The 21,162-nt window shown below is 40.6% G+C and overlaps 1 protein-coding gene across 6 annotated transcripts in view; it reads left to right on the forward strand.

Annotated features, from left to right (window-relative positions):
* Positions 1 to 21,162, forward strand: part of LOC138767483 (fibroblast growth factor receptor 1) — a 70,181-nt gene that overhangs the window by 37,552 nt on the left and 11,467 nt on the right. For 5 of the 6 annotated variants that reach the window (XM_069945013.1, XM_069945005.1, XM_069945044.1 and 2 more), the window contains 6 exons: positions 2,401 to 2,487; positions 6,492 to 6,658; positions 7,318 to 7,441; positions 13,575 to 13,765; positions 15,317 to 15,467; positions 20,419 to 20,621. In XM_069945013.1, the coding sequence (XP_069801114.1) occupies positions 2,401 to 2,487; positions 6,492 to 6,658; positions 7,318 to 7,441; positions 13,575 to 13,765; positions 15,317 to 15,467; positions 20,419 to 20,621 (923 nt within the window). Of the gene's footprint in view, positions 1 to 2,400; positions 2,488 to 6,491; positions 6,659 to 7,317; positions 7,442 to 13,574; positions 13,766 to 15,316; positions 15,468 to 17,333; positions 17,479 to 20,418; positions 20,622 to 21,162 lie in introns of all 6 variants that reach the window. The other variant, XM_069945035.1, reaches the window with a different exon arrangement.

The following is a 21,162-nucleotide window of genomic DNA, read 5'->3' on the forward strand; positions in this document are numbered from 1 at the left end:
TTAACTTGCAAATAGCTTGAACATTTTCAATGGCCCAATGAAATAGAAGTACACCCTACTATGATTGCCACAATGTCCATTGTTTCCACTCCATGTGACATGCAAATGCGCCCCTGCAGTATAGCTCTCTTGTGAATGGCCTTTGCGCTCTGATCTATAATGAAAGGCATCACATTAGCACTTCCTATAGAACTGGTGGAAAGGCCCTTCAGGACCCCTAACCGCTTAGTTAATTTCCATTATTTTACCAGAGAGGCCACAAGGTTTTTCTATATGCAGATAATCTATGACTTGGCTGAACTTTCATAGCTTTTCTACAGATAAGTCACCTCTTGGGCCACATGGTCCCTACGACAATGGAAATTCAGGGCTAAGTGCTTTCTTATCAGACCTTTCCAGCCATTTGGCTCCATTCCTTTGAAATTGCTGATCAATTTAACATGGCCCTGTTGTGTCTTGACATGTCATCTTATCAGTTTTTGTACGACACCTCATGTAATGGAGCATTTTCCTGTTGGCCCATTGTGTATAGGCCATAGGATCTTTAAATTCCTTTTTGGGAGAAGTGACACATGTAGTTTTTGACATGTGTAGCCCAAATGGGCTTTTTTTTTTTGTATTCGCTTTGAAAGGGTTGACTTGTTTCTGGTTTTGTTTAGCGTGAAAATGCGGTTAACTTAACCAGTATCATGTTATAGAGCAGGAGGAGCTGAGCAGAATAACATTTAATTTAGTAGGAAAAGATTGGGTATAACTTGTATTTTATTAACTTGTACTTATCTAATCTCAAGAGTCAAGTGGGCGGTGTCACTTGAAGGGGTTATTTAGGATTTAAAAATCATGGCTGATTATTTCTAAAAAAAAAAAAAAATAGCACCATTTTTGTCCTCAGTTTGTGTATGGCATTGGTATGGTATGGAAGTGAGTGGACTTGAGATGTTTGCCTTTTGGATTTCCAAGCATTAAAAGAATGGGCTGTAACAATGAATCCATTCCAACAAATTTTATATCGATCTGCTCATCTCCTCCTGCTGTATAACCTAATGCTGGTTGATCAGCTCCAGCGTTTCACGTGACAGGTTACCTTTAATTCTATATCACTCCTATTTTTGTAACAAGGATCTGTCCATGGGGCCAGGCAGACATCTAAATCTACCCACACACTATAAAAGCCACCTGAAATGTCTAATTTTGATCATTTTGGGTGCTGATAGTTTGTGATTTATAGGTATGACTGCCTTCTTTCTGTGAGCGATCAGATGGCCTGGGATACACAGGACTTCCTGTTTTCTGACAGTTTCCTGTTTTTTGAGAAAAAAAAAAGTCAGAAAACAGGAAGTGCCGTGTTTTTCCATGATAACTAAAAAAAAAAAAAAAATGAATGCAAATTGCAAACTTGCTTTATATCACATCTACTGTTGATTTAGACTTTGAAGTTATAATGACAGTGACACTTTAAAATCAGATGTGCAGTTTTATCTGTTCAAATTATTGAGGGCTGAAAATCAAGAAATTGGCCAACAGAAAGCTAAACACATATATTATTATTTTTATTTTTTAACGCTCTGTCCATTTGAGGCCAAGAACTGACAGATGTCTCTATGATCCTGTGTGGCAGGAAATAAAAAGATAATAAAAAAGGGGAAAACGTTTTTCAATAGCTACCAGATGACAGGTGGTCGGTCATGTGTTGTATGTCATCGTGGTCAAAAACAGCTTATACTTAAATATTTCTTAGTATATTTTAATGTATAAAGTGCTTTTTGGTTCAAAAGTTATCCTTGTTGCCCATAGGAAACAATGGGTATTTCTTGTTTAAAGGGGTTATCCAGTGAAAATCTTTTTCTTTCAAATCAACTGGTTTCAGAAAATTATTAAAAAAATCTCAGATCTTCCCATAATTATCAGCTACTGTAATTATCAGCTACTGTATGTCCTGCAGGAAATGGTGTATTGTCTCCAGTCTGACACGGTGCTCTCTGCTGCCACCTCTGTCCATGTCAGGAACTGTGCAGAGCAGTAGAAGTTTTCTATGGGGATTTGCTACTGATCTAGACAGTACAGAGATGTCAGCATAGAGCAATGACTGGAAAGAAAGCAACATTTCCTACAGGACATACAGGAGCTGACAAGTCTGGGAACGCTTGAGATTTTTAAAATAGAAGTAAATTAAAAATCTATGTAACTTTTAGAAACAGTTGATATGAAAAAAAAAAAATTCTGTGGATAACCCCTTTAAAGCTAAATTTTTATAAGCAACAAGGCCATTTATTTTTTCATGCTATTTCTACATTGTCCATTGTATGTTTTACCACGTGTCCTTAATACGGATGATTGCAGAAAATGTTGGTTCCGCCATATTTAAAAGATGAAGTGCTGACTGAATTCTTTTTGTTGTAGATGCGCTACCGTCTGCCGAAGATGAAGATGACGACGATGACAATTCTTCTTCAGAAGAGAAAGCTGCAGAGAACTCCAAACCGAACCGTAAGTTATTAACTGAAGACCTGTTGTGTGATACAAGGATGTACCCAGATCTCCTTGCTGTTCAATCACTCCAAAAGATGTCTGCTTGGATGACTGGCACAAGTGGCGGGATGCCAAGAAGTCCCTTAGGGCAGTCCCAGCTTCATAAATCGTCACATGAATTAAAAGTATGGGCAATTATAATGGCACGGTGGGAATTACATTGTGTACAATTATTCCAAAAAGGCCTTTTTTTTAACCAATAGAAAAAATTTTACTTTTTTGAAGTGAAGTTATTCGACTAATTTCAAGAAAAACTTTTAGCAGATTTGATGTTTTAAACCACAAATTTCATGTCTTATGAGACGTATAGAGAGACTGGAATAGAGAAGTCTTCAGTTAGTCTACTGTACATTGTTATATGTAATAGAATAACGTAAAACCAGAGACAGAGGGAAACAGTCTGCGCAAACATTTACCATCTGACAATGCTCTAATCCTTGACATTTCCTAACAAAAAAAGACAAAATAAGAAACATTAAAAAAAATATCAAAGCTCCAAAACAATTTCTTTTGGTGTATACATATTGTGGAGGACAGACGTCATTCAATGTAGAAAACAATAAGCCATTGTGCCATATTGGGTATTGTGCTGCATTACTCTCTACAATAAACTGATGTGTTGTCCTTGTCCAAGAATGATCTTCTAAGAAAACCAACGTCATCTAAACACTTTCGCGTTGTAAGGCTATGTTCACACTACGTATATTTCAGTCAGTATATTTCAGTCAGTGTTGCAACCAAAACCAGGAGTGGATTAAAAACACAGAAAGGATCTGTTCACACAATGGTGAAATTGAGTGGATCGCCGCCATATAACGGTAAATAACTGCCATTATTTTAACCCTTAGGGGACACAGCCAGTTTTCATTTTTGCGTTTTCGTTTTTCCCTCCTCGTGTATATAAGGCCATAGCGCCTGCATTTTTCCACCTAGAGACCCAAATGAGCCCTTATTTTTTGCGCAACTAATTGTACTTTGCTATGGCAGATGTAATTTTTGCCTAAAATGTGCCGGGAAACCAGAAAAAAATTATATGTGTGGTGAAATTGAAAAAAAAAACGCATTTCTTTTATTTGGGGGAAATGTGTTTTTACGCCATTCGCCCTGGGGTAAAACTGACTTGTTATGCATGTTCCTCAAGTCGTTACGATTAAAACGATATGTAACATGTATAACTTATATTGTATCTGATGGCCTGTATAAAATTCAAACCGTTGTTAACCAATATACGTTCCTTAAAATCGCTCCATTCCCGGGCTTATAGCGCTTTTATCCTTTGGTCTATGGGTCTGTGTGAGGTGTCATTTTTTGCGCCATGATGTGATCTTTCTATCGGTACCTTGATTGCGCATATATGACTTTTTGATCGCTTTTTATTACAATTATTCTGGATTTGATGCGACCAAAAATGCGCAATTTTGCACTTTGGGATTTTTTTGTGCTGACGCCGTTTACCGTGTGAGATCAGGAATGTGATTAATTAATAGTTCGGGCGATTACGCACGCGGCGATAGCAAACATGTTTGTTTATTAATTTATTTATTTATTTTTATTTATAAAATGGGGAAAGGGGGGTGATTCAGACTTTTATTAGGGGAGGGGGTTTTGTGTTATTAAAAATACTTTTTTCTTTTACTTTAGACATATACTAGAAGCCCCCCTGGGGGGCTTCTAGTATATGCACTCTGATCTCTCATAGAGATCCATGCAGTATAGTTATACTGCATGAATCCATGAGATCGGTGTTCTATTACTTTTGGCTGCTGCAGCCAAAAGCAATAGAATGCCGAGCCGGGATCAGCGCCATTACGGAGCAGACCCCGGCCCGGTATGGATGCAGGGATCGCCCCCCCGCAATCGCGCCGCAGGGGGGCGATCCCCCCACTAGACCACCAGGCGTGTATAACCGCAAGTATTTAGAAGCAGCTGTCAACTTTGACAGCTGCTTCTAAGTACTTAATTAGCGGGCACGGCGATCGGACCGTGCCCGCTAATAGCCGTGATCCCGGGCTACACGCGGCACCCGGGATCGCGGCAGTTCAGAGGGTGGTCGCCGTGCGACCCCCCTCTGAACTCCCATAGCGGCACGAGGACGTTAAATAACGTCCTGGTGCAGCTATGGGTTAATATAACAGCCGTTGTTCTAAAATAACAGCAAATATTTGCCATTAAATGGCGGCCATCCACTCAATTTCATCATTGTGTGAACAGAGCCTTTCTGTGTTTTTAATCCACTCCTGGTTTTGGTTGCTATACTGACTGAAATATACATATACTGACTGAAATATACGTAGTGTGAATGCAGCCTAATATTGTAAAAGTGGTAAAATAATTGTTAAAATTGCAGTGTGTAGGTGTGTTTGCCCCTACCGACCTATATACGGGTTCTTGAGGATGTTGATACAATTGGGCAGACCGTGTGACGTGATCTTGCACCACCACCTTCTGCTTTTTCTTTAGCTGTTATACCTCAGTGTCAGTCTTTATTTCTGGCAATAGTTATAGGTGACCGTATGAAAGGGGTCTACTAAAATGTATAAGTGAGTGAGAGAACATTGGGGATTACATACCATAGAGGCTGGCCATGTGGCTACTATGAGACTCCTGACGAGATGGAACCCAGCCATGAGTGATGTCATCCGCTTTACTACTATGGTGAGGAATTGCACTGTTAGCAGACAAATGTGTGTAGAATTGGCCCATGCCTTGGAGGATATAAACACCTGGCCACAGGGTATTTGGGTAGGAAAACCCAATGCACCACAATGGGGTTCCATATTGGTTTTTACCATAGGACCCGGAATAGCCCCTTAAAGGGAACCTGTCACCTTTTTCGTGTTGTCTGAACTGTGCGTCAACATGGTGATCTCTAATGAAGACTTTTTTTTCCCCACCAGCCTTGATGGATAGATCTTTCTCTATGCTCTAACGGGGTAAAATCTGTCAATAAAGGCCGGTGTGATGGAGAAAACCTGCTCAGGGCTGCTACCCCAGTAACTTCAGGCTGCATGACAGTGATAATGGGTTTCCTTGGGTTTTGGGGTTTTGGAACCCCGGACCAACCATGGCAAACAATCCGCTGTATAGCATGTGTATATGCTAAACTGATAATTGACATAATTAATAGGAGCAATAATGACATGGATTTCTTCTTGCATATTAATTCATGAAGTACAGTATGTGTACGTATGGCTGTCAGTCTGAAAGATACCAAATGGTAAACTAAGGGGTAAAAAAAAGCCTGCTGATTCCTCATTACAGACTTCCATCCTGCTCTGTAATAATACTTGTAAGGTTTGGATTCCATTTCCCACAAATGTGTATTCTATCATTTTTGATTCTACCCCCAAAATCTGCTTTAAAAAAAAAAAAAAAAAAAAAAACCCTCTAACCTCAGGCCTTAACTAATAATGAAACCATCAGGACTGGTGCCATATTATCCCCTTCTCCGGTAACCATTTGCGTTTAAACAACACATACCTTAAATTCCTGTGGGATTCCTCCAGGCCCCATGCCATCCTAATTGAATAAAGACTGGCTCTAGTGTAGCATTAACCCTTTTATTACTAAGACGCTAGGGCTGAGAGGAAACTAGAGGCCTAGACTAAGATACAATGACTGGAAAACTTGTAAGTAGTCCAATCTGGCCTCAAGTCTCCTGGGCCCCAATGCAAAAATGTATAACGGGTCCCCTACCTACAGTATGTAGGGGGCTAATGGCCCAGGGCCCAGGTGTATATCTACACTCCTCGGGGTAATGGCATAATCTTCAGAACGACTTTAACACAGGGCATGCTGGGAGATTCACAGTTTGGGGAGCAATATAACACTTTCCAGCCTATAAATAGATCCTCTGAACAATGTCAAAATAAAATGCTGTTAAGGGTGTCAGTCTTGTTGATGGTTTCCAATAACCAGCAGAATTAAGGTTCAAATAGGTTTTCCCTTTTCATTGACCACAGGACCTTTTTGGGCGAACCCGGAAAAAATGGAGAAGAAACTACATGCTGTACCTGCAGCCAAGACCATAAGGTTTAGGTGTCCAGCAGGGGGCACACCACTGCCTACTCTACGTTGGCTGAAGAATGGCAAAGAGTTTAAACCAGATCATCGGATCGGTGGCTATAAGGTACGGGCAACAGTGCTAACCATTGAGTCCTGTATTCATAATAAGGTGTCTTGTGGTGTATGCGTGTCAACACCAGTGATGCTCCACTTTAACTGGGATTGTGCCAGTACATGAGATCACCTTGCATGCCAGGCCGGTCTTTGAAGTGGGACCATCCTTTCTCCCTGCCCAGCATGGTATCCCTGCTTGTCTGAGTGGGTTTAGAACTGACGCTCATTAATCTTTCCCCCTGCTGATTACTGAGCTTGTTAGATGGCTCAACAAACTGAGGGTAATTAACAAATGGATGGAAAGAAGGAAGCGATGCTGGTGTCAGCACTGCTCTCCCACCTATTAACCATGTTCTTTTTGCAGATTGGCATCTTGTAGAACCTCCTTGTTTGGAGTTTTAAGTTCCTCAAGTATGTTCGGGGCCATGTAGTCCCCCATTTGATAGGCCACGAAGACCCTTTCACTGAGACATCTCGGATACCATTTATCTCCACCCCTGAGACATCTCAGATTCCACTTATCTTTTACTCCACCCCTTCATACTGACTTATCTACTGATCTAAGAGTGATTCCACAATAAGGAGCCATCTATGGTGCCAAAACAAACACCAAGAGGACACTCGGGATTGATTTGACATAAAATAACTTTATACTTTGATCACTCTTAGGTCCGTTCTCAATCTTGGAGTCTTATTATGGATTCAGTGGTCCCATCCGATAAGGGAAATTACACATGTATTGTCGAGAATAAGTACGGTAGCATCAACCACACGTATCAGCTGGACGTAGTCGGTAAGAAACAGAACATTCACGTACATCTACAATTTTATTAGCTATGGTGTTCATCTATAACTGCCTTTTTTTGTGCCCGAAAGGAACCAAGGCCAGGTGGCTGGCATTGATGGCCGCTATGGTTTCCATTAGGTTTATGATCACTATGGCCACCACTTGAAGTTGAGGACACCGTTTGTCTTATTATTCTTTATGATCATGTTTCTTCTTTTTGCTTATCCTGGAGTACAAACTTGAAAGGTGTTGTATGATTGCTGAGCCAAGCCTGACTAATATTTCTACGGCAAGCATTGGCCTGGTTGGATCAAAATGCTAAAACGTTTAGGGGAATATCCTTAAAGCCTTTAGACTAAGAAGGTTCAGATCTCAGCGTTGCCCCCACAGTCCCATGTGAGAGTATAGCTTGGTAATGCAATAGTATTACATGGCTATAAAAAAAGACTCTTAACACTAATGCCTTATGTTACTTTATTTTATAACATCCCCTAAAGGGCTTGTTTCATGCCTACTGCCCCAACAGGCCATATGGACGTGATTGAGGGGGATGTTCCACTTAGGACCTCTAAACCACAGTAGACGGCCGCTAACTCTGCTCACTCTGCCAAACCCAGTCTGTCCATATATTTAATTGAAAGGCTGATATGTAATGCTACATAGCCTTATAATGGTCTATGTCTGGCCAGCATCAGCTTTGTCTGGAGTTGTCCCATCACCAGGTTCGCTTCACAAGGGTCTTCTAACTGGTTTATTTTTTTCTTTAACCTCTTAAATTTTCGATTTTTATGTTTTGCCTCTATATTTCAGAGTTTCAGGATTATAGGATGCTGAATAAAAGAGATTTTTTTTTTTGTGTTTTGCAAATTTATTGGGTGAAATATCCCTCTTCTCATAGCAAATCTGAAGTATATATCATTTACATTGACTATTTCCTCCCGTTCCTTTTCCCTACTGCTTATCAACACAGTTCCCATTGGCAGCAGTTCATCAGCTGTTCACAGACCACTTGTTTTACCACTGCCATTGTTCTCCAGTCGGCCTCGAACTAGAAAAGTTAGACAGCTGTTTGTCCCCAGTGCATGCTGGGTACTATAGCTCTATAGTCTGTCTAGATGTTCCTGAGAGCAACTTCAGAGCATTACTCTGGTTTTGACAGATTTGTTAATTTTTTATGGTTTTCCTTTATAGACTAATACAGCAAAACCTTTTTTTTAAGGTTTGAGACTTGATAGGAATCTATCTGCTTATTACTTTTAGTATATTGTGTATGGCTAGGGAACCTGTCCTTATAATAAGTTCAGATGAAGTTGGCCATAAGACATCATATAGCTTTCTAACCCATCATAAACACACTTCAGCTTGGCCAACATGTTCTTTCTACAAACAGAAGTATTTAAGTGGCCGGCAGGCACCAGTTGGTTACATTGGATGGCCTGAAACCTAACCTAATCTTTTTTTCCCCCATTGGTAAATGTTAGCCGATCTATCCCCATAGACAGAAAATCTTTATGGCAGGCACATCGATGGGACCAATAACTGAACAGAGTCCCCACTGTGTCCTCCACTAGGATAAAACCTGTGTTGACCATGACCACTTTAACTAACTAGCAGTGGTGGTTTTTAGGCATCGATATATAGTTGTCAAAGATTTCCTGTGGCATAGGGATATCTGGAATAATGACATTAAGATTTAGAGCTTCATATTACTAACCGCAAGGACTCTTCAGGTGAATTTTTGAACCTGGATTGTGGGTGGAAGTCCAACCTTGACTCTAATAACCTGAGCTGACTGCACCATAGTGATCAAACCAGGTCAAGCCAGGAGTTGCGTCCATAATACAGATGGAAAAATCGCGCCTACGTTGTCAAACAAGGGCCGATCAGCTTGTTTTACAAGGCTCGATAAATTGTGTGGCCTTGGTTCGTGAACGATGGCAAGATCATTCATGTGCCTGTTATTGGCCACACATCCCCTATTTAGAAAGGGAGATGTACGGCCGATACATCTGGGAGCACAAAAAATTCAGTCAGCCGACGAATGAGTGTTTGGCCGGCCGATTGCTGGACCATTTATAAGGGTCGATTATTAAGATACTATGAATGATTAGTACGGATAATCAGTCCATGAAATAGAACCCTAATGGTCCTTTTACACGGAACATATGTATGGAGAAAGGTTAGCGGCACTATAGGACTACACGTGAATGTTGCCAAAAATATATATAAAGTCAGTCGGAAAATGGCTGGACCGGGTGGTGCTCACTGAAAACAGTAATAGCAAATCCAGTAACGAAGAAAAAATAGCCAGTTGCACTCACCCAAGAAGTCTTCTGCTGTTTATTTCACTTTAAAAGCAAGGACATAGTGCGGACATTTTGTGAGCAGGCGCTCAGTGTAAGGAGTGGTGACAGTCTGTTTCACGCTCGACGGCGCTTCTACGGAGGTCCGTAGAGGCGCCGTCGAGCGTGAAACAGACTGTCACCACTCCTTACACTGAGCGCCTGCTCACAAAATGTCCGCACTATGTCCTTGCTTTTAAAGTGAAATAAACAGCAGAAGACTTCTTGGGTGAGTGCAACTGGCTATTTTTTCTTCGTTACCCTTTTACACGGAACGATTGTTCGTTTTTGCATGATAACGATCAAATTCGAACGATAATCGCACGTGCAAACGACGAGCGAGAAATCGTTCATTTTGATCTTTCAACATGTTCTCAAATTATCGTTGGTCATTCGCAAAAAATTTGCATATAGTTCAGTGGAAATAGTCTTTCAATGATTTCACCTATGTGTGAGATAGGCTTAAACGATCGCATAACGATTTTTCCGTACAATGTATCTTTCCGTCTAAATGCTGATCGTTATAAAAAAAAAAACCTCGTTCATTCAAAATTGTTAATCGTGCGATCGGGCGAATTATCGATCCGTGTAAAAGTACCATTAGGGTGCAACCAAAAATCACCCATGTTCTATGGTCACGTAAAAGTCTTTCAGTACTTGGCATAGCACTACATTCGTAACCTATAACCTATGAAAAAATGTGGATACAGTAGATAAATTGGGCTCTTGAAGAGGTCAGAGTCGCCATGTGTAACAATTATTATTCACGTCGTATTTTAGCATTATACTCTTGAAAGGTAAAAGCTTTCGGGCCCAAGTCCACTAGATAATAAATGCCTAGCATTACATTAAACAATACTGATTGCCGGCTCTGCGGAGCTGAGGTAATTTGGTGATCTCGACCGTGGTATATCATGGCTGAACGATGTGTAATAACTCTGAGCTGGACATTTTTCTAATTCCCCCACACAGATGTCTTCTATGATACGCTCCAGATAAAAAAAAAAAAAATCAAAACAAAAATTTCACAAACAGCTGTGTTATTTGAGACGTGAATGGAAAGAAATCAGGCATTTGTGCATGTTATGATAGCGTTCAGGCCGTTTCAATGTGAAGGGGGGGGAAAAAACTTGGTTGTTTTTCTGGCCTATATCTGACAAATCATGAAATTATCCTCCATTTCCTCCAATAAGTAGCCAATTCTCCACACAAATATTTCCTTCATTCAACATCCGCCTTTAATTATCTGACATATTTTAGTTTTTTCTTTTTCTTTTTCCAGCTTCCCCCCACCATTTCCACCTCACAGATCCTATTCGATTTCAGATATTTCCTGTTCAGGGGGCAATGTGAGGCCTACTTGAGGTGCTGAGTTTATTTAGTCTGTCAGCTTTTTCTTTTTTTTAGTCTTCACCTTCCACCTCTGAGAGTTTTGATTTGTCAGGAAAGAACATGGATGGATTATGTCTAAATGCCTGCTACAATATATTGCAGGATACGTCTGTCAAAAAAAAAAAAGTTGGCTAATGTCCTTTGTTTCCCTGGGGAATTTTTGAAGGAGTGCTGGTTTTATGGTTTACAAAATACTTATTTGCACAAAGATTAGCAACTTTTTATGCCAGCCAAGTAAGTACTAACTAGAAGCTTTTTTTCACCTCTTACTGCAGTTTCACCTAAAGCAGCATGTTTTGATGAGTCGGGGTCTGGGTTTCCCATCCTCCACCATTTATTAGAATAAAGGCCCTATTCCACGGAACGATTATCGTTCGTATTCGGCCGATATCGGCCGCTACGGACGATAATCGTCCGGTGGAATAGAGTGCAACGATCAGCCGACATCGTTCATGTCGGCTGATCGTTGCAGTCGCTTGTTTTTCAACATGTTGAAAAACAAGCGACTGATATAGCAGCGATCTGCTGCCGTCGCTCCGTTGAATAGGAGCATCGGCAGCAGACGTTGCTATGTCCTATGGGCTGCCCGGATGATCAGCGATCCCCCGGGCAGACCCCCGCAGCTCCCCGCCGCCCCCTCCCGCACTCACCCGCTCGCTGCAGCCGCGTTGAATAGCAGCGGCAGCGAGCGGGGAACGAGGAGCAAACAAGCGCTGAGATCGCTCGTTTGCTCCTCTAAACGACCTGTGGAATAGGGGCATAAGCCAGAGAAGCACACAACTTTCCCCAGTGCTGCTTTCCTCATCTGGGGAGAAAAGTGCTTAGCCAGAGTCTAATGATCAGTGGGCATCTGAACACTTAGGGCCCTATTCCACCGGACGATTATCGTTTGCATAATCATTAACGATCTCAAACGACCGCTATTGCGAAAGACCTGAAAACGTTCACTCATTTCCATGGAACGATAATCGTTACTTATGATCGTAATTGCGATCGTTTTTTCTTCGCTATTTATTCGCTATCGCATTCGTATCTATTGCAAACGACCGAACGACGTCTTATTCAATGCGAATGATTTGCGAACGTTTTGCGAACGAGCAACGATAAAAATAGGTCCAGGTCTTATAAAGCGATCAACGATTTCTCGTTCGGTCGTTAATCGTTAACTGCATTTCAACCGAACGATTATCGTTTAGATTCGAACGATTTAACAATAATCTGAACAATAATCGTCCGGTGGAATAGGGCCCTTAGAGCCCCGTAACGGTCCATTTGCAAAGAAATATTATCTGACCGATTATCTGCCAAAGATTTGAAGCCAAAGCCTGGAATGAATTTGAAAAGAGGAGAAATCTCAGGCTTTCCTTTATGACCTGATCTCTGTTTATAGTCTGTTTCTGGCTTTGGCTTCAAATCTTTGGCAGATCTGTCAGATAATCTTTCTGTGTAAATGAAACATTACACGGAGCGATAGTCGGCCAATTATCGCTCCATGTAATAGAAACCACAATCAACTGATTGCCCAAACACCTGACACCATACCTCTCCCTGCTTCCTGGTCTTCGCTCCTGTGCTCTGCAGATTCCCAGTACTATCAGGTGTTTGGGCAAGAACATTGCTAATGATGTCCATGCAGCCCTTACTGCCTTATGGTGGTTTTACACGGAACGATTTATCACTCAAATTTGCACGATAACGATCGAATTCGAACGCTAATCATATGTGTAAACACCGCGAACGATCAAGCGACGAGCGAGAAATCGTTTATTTTGATCTTTCAACATAATCGTCGTTGATCGTTGGCAAAAAATTTGCAGATCGTTCCGTGTAAACAGTCTTTCAACGATTTCACCTATGTGTGAGAGGCTTAAACGATCGCATAAAGATTTTTCCGTACGATGTATCGTTCAGTCTAAACGCTGATCATTATAAAAAAAACGTGGTTCATTCAAAATCGTTAATCGTGCGATCGGGCGAATTATCGCTCAGTGTAAAACCACCATTACTGATTATCGAGCCATCTAATAGGTCCAGTAAACGAGCGCCAATCTAGCAGATCTGCCCTTGTTTACTAAAATGGTCGGCCCGTGTAATAGGACCCTTGATCCATCAAAATTTTTGCCACGTCTTTGTGATTTCTTTTTGACAGTTTTTTGTTGTTTTTTTTTTATGATTTTATAACCTTTTGGTGCCTTGATTCCAATATATTCTTTTTTTTTTTTTTCTTTCTTGTCATGTCTCGAGATATAGGGGTTGTACTGTCTGTACTTTTTACAGGATAGTTAGAGGGGAGGACTTTGGTGGGATTTTGGAGACTGATGGGGGGTGAATCACATTCAGGGGGTATAATTATGAAGCTCCCAATCACACACTCCCTAAGTACATATATATATTTTTTCCTTTAGAACGCTCCCCACATCGGCCGATCCTCCAGGCCGGTCTGCCAGCAAATAAGACTGTCACTGTAGGAAGCAACGCAGAGTTCCACTGCAAAGTCTACAGTGACCCCCAGCCTCACATCCAATGGCTCAGGCACCTCGAAATCAATGGGAGTAAACTAGGGTCTGATGGCATGCCCTACGTGGAGGTCCTAAAGGTATGGTCAGATAATGTATAACATGCTGATGTTGGGGTGATGTCTGGAGATGAAGAGGTTCATGTGTCCTGTCTATGTACAGTGGCCTAAACGCAGTCAGCTAAGTGCAGTGAGTGTACTCTCTGAATACAGTTAGCCAGGATATGTATTATTTATTAACTAAGCACCTGCTAAATATAGATCTATTTATGAGCATATCCTGACAACGGACTGACTCTGATCCAGTGTGTCAAGGGGACAACTTGGTTTTATTCAAGTGAGGTGTACTGTCTGGTACGGCCAATATGATATATAGAGCTTTTCCATATAAACAATGAACTTTTTATAGAACATAAAGTCATATAATTTGCATTGTACAGCTTATATTGACCTTATGATTTCCTTGCTGACCACTAAAATGTTATTTCTATAGGTAACTACATTGTTTTATGCACGTCTTATGGTTTAATATATGTCTGAATTGTGGTACAAGAAGAATCTCGGAGTGATCGATTTGTATGCAGCCTTCCTTTTAACGGCATTTCTACTCTAAATGAGGCTGCTTAGCTACACTAGAACTTCCTCAGAGACTACTGCTGCTCTCCTGCGCATAATGTGAATTGTATATAAATCATTGCATTATGAATATTACTGGATGCTTTACTGGCCATCAGTAGTCACTGAAAGGGTTGTCCAGATTTTAAAAACATGGCTGCTGTCTTTCCCATATAGCAGTCCATAGGTTATGCCCCTGTTCCTGGTTAGCTACAGTACAATGCAGTACTACACCGCAACCTGTAGCGACTGTTTTTGGGAAAAAAGTAGCCATGTTTTGAACAGACCCTTTCATAAGGAAGTCTTTAAAACGGACCTGTTGGCAGCTTTTTGTTGACTAAAGTCAGTACAATAGGGCTTCTTATAATGAACCCGGAGATAGAAACTCTTATTCCAATCCGTCACTCCAGCGCTGAGATATAAGCTTTAGAAGTTTTATGCAAATTGGGAGATAAGTTCAGAGTGGGCGTTTGCATGCAGGTATAAATGCAGTAGTTAAAAGAGAAGGGGCAAAATGTTCTGCAACCTTGTGGGCTTTATCTCTCCCTTTGCATAAAATTTCGGAAGCTTTTGTCTCAGAGCTGGAACAACAGAATGAAATAAGAGTTTACCTCCTGGTTTATGGTAGGAAGCCCTATTGTACACTGCCTTTACTTTAGTCAGCAGAAAGCTGTTGACAGGCCCGCTTAAAGGGGTTATCCAGCGCTACAAAAACATGGCCACTTTTGCCCCACTCTTGTCTCCATTTCAGGTGTGGTTTGCAATTAAACTCCATTTACTTCAATGAAACTGAGTTTCAAACCCCACCCCATCTGCAGAGAAGAGTGGTGCAAAAGTGGCCATGTTTTTGTAGCACTGGATAACCCCTTTAAGGAATTTAGTATCTGTTCTTTTCCAATAGATTGTCAGAGCCTACATTCACACTTGAGTACCCTATCAGGAGCTAGGAGATGATGTGAGATCTTACCCGTCATGATGTTACTGTGTTGACCACCTCGTGTTATCGGTTTATTTCAGCACTCTGGGATATATAGCTCAGACGCAGAAGTTTTGACCTTGTACAATGTGACAGAGGCAGAAAGTGGGGAATACATATGTAAAGTGTCCAATTATATTGGTGAGGCCAATCAGTCTGCGTGGCTTACCGTCACCAGACCCGAAATACAAGGTAAAATAAAGAAAATCGGTGGCACCTCCTGAGAACACCAGAAAACTCGAGCGAAATTTAGAACAATTGCTCCGCAAAACTCTCAGCGGGCAAATTGTATTTTCCCCCCTTTTTTTTGTCTGCTTTATTTCCATGGAAAAATACTTGTGTGTGCAGCCTGGTTTCGTTTCTATACTATGTATCTTCTGCTCCTCCTAACTGGACTAAACTGCTAACATCTGCCCAGTGTTCTCTGCCAATGTCTTCCAAACTCTTTCCCATAGATTAGTAGTCTTCTGTTATTGGGGAGACTACAACTCCAAACATGCCCTGAAAGCCAATGGCAGTTGTAGTTTCCAAACAGCTGTAGAGCCAAAGGTTGGAAGACCACTGCCCTAGATTGACAGATTAATCTTCCCTACACGACTGTTTCCCGTTACTGTTAGATTTCATAAATTATACACGTTGTAACTATCCATCTGGAAATTATAGATGTCTTTGTCGATCAAGAGTGGAAAATCTTCTGTATTCCAGCTGAACAGCTTTTTAGAACTTCATATTGCTTGGCTCCTCTCCTTGGCTCTCGGAGCACGTCTTAGTCATGTCGATAACTGCAAGTGTTCAAAAATGGCTGGAGCAGGAAGTAGTGGAATCTCAAGTCCTTTGCTGTAGATTTAGACTCATGACAAAGTCAATTTCCTTGAATTATGCACATATGCAGAAGTCTTAGTCATTAAGGAGTGTATCCACCCAAATAAAAAAAAAATCCCAATTATATATCCGTTCTGGTTTCCTTCCATTCTTGAAAACATCTGTTCATCTTTTGCTATATCTTTGGTACAATCAGTATGACCACAATCAATGCTTTTCTTACTCTCGAGGCCTGGTCTACCAGGCTATACATCTATGGGCTGGATTAATATGGCATTATGCCATGATAGAGGTTTCCTTAGAATATTATCCCTACTGTAAAAAAAAAAAAGAGAGATGCCGGTCTTGTCTCTTCTGGTGCCAGACCTGGCTCCTGCCGGAATGGCTGAGATGGCTACCAAGCCGATGGCTACCTCACATTTACCAATTGGCGGTTGACTATTCTATGTCCTAAGGACATGGATAGCATTAAATCCTGGGGGACCTGGGTTAACATCTTGCTTTTTACCAATTACCAGAGCAGGTTCTGGAGAACTGGCCCTATGCCCACCCCTAGGTACCTCCTTAATCTTCATACTTCATGTTCATACTTGTAGCTTCTGCATCCCAATGTAGTACCTGTAAGAGAGGTCCCCACTTACAATGAACCGTTAGGATGCTGGTGCCTTTTGATGTAGCAGAAGGTCTTCCTAGGCACCAGGGTCTGGGTGCATCTGCTACATCCTATAGCAATAGCTCCGGCAATCCCCATGATTTTATGCCAAGACTTGTGAAGAATAGCCAGATAGCTTTGGAGTTGAAGCAATGGTCATATTGGTTGACACTTAACGTAAACTGACATTACTCATTCTAATTATGCTTAATCTATTTGGTCTGGTTTTCTTTCTTCTATTTTACTCCTACTTTCTTCCCTTTTTATGGAAACAAACATGGCTGTCACACTCAGGTTCCATTTTTCCATGTTGTCAATCTCTAGCATGTTTTAAGTGGGCAGGAGGTCTCGATTTTGGTGACGGGTTCAACTAAGGTAGCTTCTCTTTAGGTCAGGCTTAAGGGAGAAGTATTCCTCAAATCTTCTAACCAGATTTCTTCCAGTGGTTTCTCTTTTTTTGTTTTTTTTTTTTGGTCCATGGCACCTTGCATGGTTCCAGGACAGCACCTGCCCACGTCTCTTCTTGTTCTCATGGCATTTCGCTTGTCCGTTTCCTTCCCTTTCTTCTATACTCTTCTCTATAGACTGCAGGAGTCAACACCACCGACAAGGAAATGGAGGTTCTCCACCTGACGAATGTTACTTTTGAGGATGCTGGCCAGTATACCTGCTTGGCTGCTAATTCCATTGGGCACTCTTTTCATACTGCATGGTTGACCGTTCTTGAAGGTATATAAGGTTCTCTTCTGTCTTCTAAAATGTGGCATGCATTTCAGAGCCAAAAAGAATCAATCTCTAGACTTTTGTGTGCCAATTTTGTAGGATAAAAAAAAACATGGCTGCCGTCTTCAGAACCATATCTGCCCTAAATTTGCGTGTGATATTAGAGCTCACTTTTTTATAGCGGAGCTGCAAAATTAAAACAACCCATGAACAAGAGGGGTACCGTTTTGGCAAGAAAGCTGCCATGTTTTTCCTAATTCTGGATACCCCCTTTAACTGGAAAGCTAAAATTTAGTCGGGCAGACAGTGCTGCAGTTCTGCAAAGAAACAAGGTTTACTTATAAGACAGCATTACCCATAGTTACGTATAAATTGTAACTCTCAATATTACATTAGGTTTGCAATTTCACAGGGAATAATTATGACTCTGAGTCGGCCCCTCTGTATACAAGCTTAAGATTGAATTCCCTTTTTAATATCATTTGAAGGCCCTGCTGTTGCCTAGAGCCATGTTGTTTTATTACAATCTACTGTAGTTTTGACAGTTTTATTCTAAACTTAAATAAATTACACAGATATAATATAAAACAAAAATTCATAACAATATTCTGCGACTATCCAGACTCTTACACCTAGTAGGTCAGACCAAGCAATCTGTTTGAGCATATAGCCTAAGACTCTCTGGGCTTAGCATGGCTCGCTTACAGTAGTTGTCTGCTTTGGATAATCCACTTATGGCAAAAGGGTACCCCAATAATTATCTGAGTACACAGTGCACAAAGCCTCAGGAATCTGATGCAATCCGGTAAAGATTTATGTAATCCTGCAAAATCCAGTGTTCAAATTCCCTGCAGCACCCCCGCAGGCAAATTAAAGTATTACCTTTGCCCACTGAAATAAATGAATTGTCCATATTATGCATAGATATGCCAGGGTGGTACGCTACATATAACCATTTGACAGACACCTTATAATTGCACGCTGATATAATACTGCGTGCAATACCTCTATTTCTACATTCAGTGTATAGTGTTCAGTGGTAGAGTATTCAGGGTTTTCTAAAGCTGGATAATTAGATTAATGGGGTTATGCAGGATTAGAGTAACAGTGCTGCTTTCCTCTAGACACCGCGCCATTCTTGTCCTCAGTTTGTGTGTGATATTGCAACTCCGTTCCATCAAGTGAATAGATCAGAGTTGTAATACCACCCACAACCTGAGAAAAGGGGTGGTGCCGTTTTTGGAAGAAGACCGGCTATGTTTTTTCTAATGGATAACTCTTTTTTAAGTGTGCATGTTGGTTTTGAACATGGCAGATCCCTTCCAGGCAGATAAGCCACCACCAGGAGTTCTTAGCATTGTTTTTTTTCTCCCATCTCCCTGTTAAAAAAAACAAGCATGAATGTATATGAGAGGATTGGGTGAGCTCTAAAATATATAGCCATCTTAAAGCGTACCTGTCATGGTGTCCGGCGGTGGGATGTTCTGTTAATTCAGAAGTTCGCATCTCCATGGATACGGAAACACAATGAGACCATAATTTGATTTGATCCAATGGAGGGTTGCATGCATTATGGTCTCCGTAACCATGGAGATCCAAACTTCCAGATTAACGGGGGATCCTGATGCTGATGTGGAAGCGGGCTATCATTTAAGAAAACCCCTCAGAATTCCCGTAGGTAAAGTGACTCCCTCACTCAGCAAGCCACACTGATAGTCAGTGACTAACTTGGTTGGTTCTAGGTTATATGTATAATCAATAACACATAAACATCACCATTACCTAAAACAGTAAAAATCTTACATGGCTATAAAAAATTTTAAAAAAGCGACAAAGCAACAATCCTTCCTGCTCTGCTTTAATGCACGGTACAGCTTCCCGCCCACCACACATTGTTTGAGACTTTAGTATGAACAAATTGTTTGATTTATTTACAACTTGGTAATTTGCGTATTTAGCGGGCCCATGTGACCTGTATTATCCTGACTTAACTCTCAGCTGGGGACTGCAGCGAAATTTATAGATCGACAATGTTTCACTTTGAAGTGGCCCTAAAACTGGATCCTTTTTGGCTAATATGAAATGCATGTGTTGTGCTGAGGGCTCCAGTGTTTTGTTTTTTTTTCCTCCCCCTTTCTTTAAATACATTTTATTCAACTAAAAAGACAATTTAAAAAGAAATGGTAAATTTATTATATAAAAAAAATACTATTTAAAAAAAAACAAAAAACAAACAAACACTGGTAGCCAACTGGATTTTTTCGACTGTGTTTCTAACCTTTTCTGACTGTCTTGCGTGGGTAATCTGCATATATGGCCTTCAATTCCTCTTTTGCCATATATGTATATTTTCTTGTTGTTATTTAATTTTTTTTAAATATAAATATAATGTTTTAGTTACTAGATTATCTGCATTGCATGTTGTTAATTTGCACATGAACCTGTATTTTTTTTTTTTTCTTTTTTTTTTCTTTTTAAGGCTGGATTCACACTACGTTTTTGCAATCCGTTTTTTTTTTTTTTTTGCAAAAAAGCTGATGCAATTGTTTGCATCTGTTTTGATCAGTTTTTCCGTTGACTTCCATTATAAGAAAAGGATCAAAACTGATCGTTTTTTTTTTAACCTACACAAAAACATAGTCAACCTCATTTTTGTGTCCGTTAAAAAAACGGATCCCTTTTTTTTTTTTATAATGGTAGAACGTAAAACGGATGCACACAATTGCATCAGGTTGTTTCATCAGTTTTTCATCCGTTTTATTTTGCAAAAAAAGGGATTTAAAAAAAAACGGATTGCAGAAAGGTAGTGTGAACCCAGCCTTACGTATAAAACACAATCCACAGATTTCTGTGTTATCTAATGCATTCAATAATTAACAAAAACATTATTAAAAAAAAGTTCTAAATGTTTTAATAATAACAACCTTCGTGTACGCATGAGTGCAGCTTCTGAAGACAAGCCATCGCTTATGACGACCTCCCTACATCTGGAGATTATCATCTACTGTGCTGGAGCCGCCATTGTGTCGGCCATGTTGGTGACCATCATCATCCTAAAGATGAAACATCCATCCAAGAAGACGGAATTCAATAGTCAGATGGCTGTTCACAAGCTGGCCAAGAGCATACCGCTGCGTAGACAGGTAACGGTAAGTATATAGAGAGTTTACAATGCTTTACCTACACAACACTTGTTAGACTGCTCTAGTGGATGTAATTCACATATAATACTCCCTTACTTCCCTATTACTATGAATTCTCAGTGTGCACTTCATCCTCTCTTCCATCCTCTGCCATATTGCGTTGTCTTTATAAAAAATATCCATCCTGTCCAGTCCTGGCCCTAAGTCTTTCCCACCTTGACTACTGTAACTCATCCTTTAAAGGAACCTGTCACTATGAGATAGAGATACAAGCCAAACAGATTGATATATAGTTTTGTGGGATGCGATTTGTGATAACATGCGAGTTGATCATAATCCCTGCTTTTCCTATGCTTAGGAGTCCAGTGGGCAGTCTCATACAATGACTGACAGCCTTCAGTTACCGATGAGAACCACCCACTGGACTAGTAAGGGCACATGAAACAAGATTCAAACTAAATAAAATACAAGGTATATCTAAGGCTTTCCTTCAAAATATATATAGATCTGCTCAGCTCCTCCAGTTCTGTAACATGATGCTATCAGA

This window comes from Dendropsophus ebraccatus, chromosome 1 (assembly GCF_027789765.1).
Source record: "Dendropsophus ebraccatus isolate aDenEbr1 chromosome 1, aDenEbr1.pat, whole genome shotgun sequence".
Lineage (NCBI taxonomy): Eukaryota > Metazoa > Chordata > Amphibia > Anura > Hylidae > Dendropsophus > Dendropsophus ebraccatus.